At 39.9% G+C, this 3,150-nt stretch overlaps 1 protein-coding gene across 1 annotated transcript; it reads left to right on the forward strand.

The window, feature by feature from the left end:
• The first annotated feature begins 214 nt into the window (after positions 1-214).
• On the forward strand, positions 215-2,114 carry LOC137978909 (cdc42 homolog). The gene is made up of 3 exons (XM_068826030.1): positions 215-490; positions 580-638; positions 1,237-2,114. The coding sequence occupies exons 1-3, from the start codon at positions 325-327 to the stop codon at positions 1,642-1,644; spliced, it is 633 nt and encodes a 210-aa protein (XP_068682131.1). The 5' UTR covers positions 215-324; the 3' UTR covers positions 1,645-2,114.
• The last annotated feature ends 1,036 nt before the right edge of the window (positions 2,115-3,150 follow it).

Here is a 3,150-nt window from a genome sequence, read left to right on the forward strand (position 1 = left end):
GACCGGGTGTTCTAGAAGTATTTAGCCAGAAGAATTCAGATCGATAAATCGCAAGGAACCTGATCCTCACAAACCACTTTGAAACGTGGTTGCAGCACTGATAACAAAGCGCCAAAAGACACTACCGGATGTCGTGTTGCCAACACTATATTCGTAACTACCCAATCACATTTCATCTGGTTATGACATCACTTCAGGTCAACAAAAAGTGCACACACGCTTCCTTGTGATATTTTCAGTTTCCTGTTAATCTCTAGCTGCAGTGATCTTTCTGCCACGAAAACAGTTTTTAAAATAAGTTGCATCCACGATGTGGGATTGACGATGGAAAATAACGAGAAAAAATTTCTGGTGGATGAGACTGAACCTCGAGTTGTTAAATGTGTGTTGGTAGGAGACGGTGGAGTTGGGAAAACGTCTCTCCTTGTGAGTTACCTGACCAACGGATTTCCTAACCATTACATTCCCACTGCTTTCGATGATTACAGCGGTGAGTGGAGAAAATCTTTCCCTTTCTTTTTCTTTTCTGCGGTTGAAATAATTCTAGGTCATTTATTATTCATTTTGTTTTTATTTCAGTGTCGGTGAAAATCGACAAGGTGCCCTTCACTTTACAATTTTGCGACACGGCTGGACAGGCAAGCCACATTCAATATACTTCGATGAAACCGAAATATTTTTATTTTATGAACCCTTTATTTTCCTGAAGTCATTGTTTGTTGAGACTAATCGCATCAAAATCGAAAAATCCAACTTTAAAAATAGAAGAAAACATTATATTCGTTATAAAATTACTGGATAGTTCGTACTAACAAAAGCAATAACTGCAGGATACCCTAACAAATGTCACAAATACGTTATAGTCTTTTTCTTGGTCGTGAATTATACGGTTGGTTTTTTTTTCTCCTCAGCATCTTTCACGTTTAATATAGAATATATATATCACCATATTTATATTTCTAATTTTAATGCGTTTGACCAATTTAATCTTACAGAGGTTTCGCTTAGACGCTCAAACATTTCCGATTCTCTGTGCTCCGTTTAACGCTTGAAAGGCTGAACGGAAAATATCATAATTGGAGATGAATGAATTGAGTTTTCTAAAGCAATTGAGCGGTTAAACTCTTCGACCTTTCAGTAATTTAGCGCGATGCTGTTTACGTGGGTATTTTTGACAATTTGTACTTGCCAAACAGTTGTTGAATAATTTGTTGACCTTATATTTTCTGTTTTCAGGAAGACTTTGACGCCTTGAGGCCGCTCTGTTACCCAGCTACCGACGTTTTTATTGTTTGTTTCTCAGTGGTTTCGCCCACGTCATTCGTAAACGTGGGAGAAAAATGGCTTCCAGAAATTCGTCGCTATTCACGAAATGTACCAGTTGTTCTCGTTGGCACCCACTGTGACTTGAGAACAGATGTACAAGAGCTGATTCGCCTTTCAGACCTTGGACAAGAGCCAATCACGAGACATAAGGCCGAAAATTTGGCGAAGAAAAAGGGAATTGCCTGCTATATTGAAACTTCGGCCGTAACGCAGCAGAACATGAAATCCGTTTTTGATGAAGCAATTATCAACGGATTAAGACCACCTACGACTTCAAGGAGGTCCGACCTCAGAGGTTGCGTCTGTTCTGTCATGTAGGATGACGTGATTGTCATTTTCGGCCTTGACGCATTCCAAATTTCGGCATGATCCAGTTGCTGATGATGACATCGATATTTATTTTAGTCTCTGTTTATCAGTCAATGTCAAGACCAATATTGGCATAAACCATTGAAGACTATCGTATGCAATCGTTTGCTCAGTTAGGAGCTAGAGAGAGAAATCACGTGAAGCGTGAAAGCATCAAAAAAAGTGAAAGTTAAGGGCCGCTCATTTCTTATGGTGAACGTGTGAATGATCGTTAAATCATGTGAAGGACAAATGATGAAAACTGAGAACCTGCAAGCAGTGCAATTTATAGTACTGAGCAGTATTTGGAATCGAGCTGATTGAACCAAAAGAATTCAATCTCATTATTTATATGTTTCTTAAAATGGAAACACTGGAATATATTTTGAAATGTACCACTAATATGGTGCAATAAAAATAGACTACCTGTTTTACAGAAACATATGTTCATTTGTGTTGTGCCATCGTTCAGCGGTCTATCATGTGACCTTTCCAATTCCAAACTGCACATCGAATTTTTTAGTTTTCCTTTCATCAGGGGCGCCAAAGAAAAAGTTCAACTATAAGCCTCAGAGAGATATATCTAAGCTCTTCGTAATGGATATAGACCGTTAGAATGGAGACAGTTTTACCAGCTACAACGGTTTGATCTGTTTTCCGATCTCATAGCTGAGGCGCACGAAATTTTTAGGCAACTAAGTCTTCCTTTCAGAAATTGATAGCTGAAAGTTACCTTCAGCAGTCCTTCCAGCGAAATATTTGCTTTCCGAAGTGCCAAAATATTGCATGAGTAAGTATTAGGAAAACGGTGACTATTAGTTCCTTTTCGGTAATATTTGAGTACTTAGCCAAAACTATGGCCAAAACTCCATGCAAACATCCCCGTTTTATTCTTCATCTTTGGAAATACAGTCTAGGCATATTACTGTTGCCTATTATAAGTTGTCTCATCATATCGCGATTGCCAAAACTTTCGAACTGATCTCATAATAAATCATCATCCAGGCCTACTTCTCTCAAAAGCCTCAATTTTTCAGGCAGCGTATTTCGGGATCATGTGATGTCAAGACACGAAAAAACACCGAATAATTGCCAAGTTTTCGTGTCTTCAAACACTATTCTTCCCTTTCCGCACCAGAGAGACCCTGGGAACGAGATTGCCTCAGGCCTTCTTTTCGCTCCAGGCAAAGCTCGAGGCGGTGGAGGTTGGACTTTGATTTTTTGGAAGTTAACATATCTGTGATTGCTGTCGCAGTGAGTGAGCCTGAAGCGAACGAACGAGGCTGCTCTCTAATCTAGCCTGCGAGCAGGCCCTCCGAGGGAGGAGATAGAGCCTGCTCGCAGGCTACTCTAATTGGGAGAAGAACACATTTTTCTTCGAAACGTCAAAGGCGCAAGGGAATTGTGGTTATGCGCAAATGGAGGAATTAACATGCCTGCTCTGTTTTTCATTTTGCTTCTCGTGATAGGACCACT

The sequence above is a fragment of the Montipora foliosa genome, chromosome 12 (genome assembly GCF_036669935.1).
Source record: "Montipora foliosa isolate CH-2021 chromosome 12, ASM3666993v2, whole genome shotgun sequence".
Taxonomy (NCBI): Eukaryota; Metazoa; Cnidaria; class Anthozoa; order Scleractinia; family Acroporidae; genus Montipora; species Montipora foliosa.

What these genes read in the sequence shown, in the direction of transcription:
- LOC137978909 (XM_068826030.1), top strand. Translation starts at nt 325, where the DNA reads ATGGAAAATAACGAGAAAAAATTTCTGGTGGATGAGACTGAACCTCGA. An exon ending in TGCTTTCGATGATTACAGCG is followed by an intron (nt 491 to 579) that starts GTGAGTGGAGAA and finishes TTTTTATTTCAG; the next exon opens with TGTCGGTGAAAATCGACAAG. An exon ending in TTTGCGACACGGCTGGACAG is followed by an intron (nt 639 to 1,236) that starts GCAAGCCACATT and finishes TTCTGTTTTCAG; the next exon opens with GAAGACTTTGACGCCTTGAG.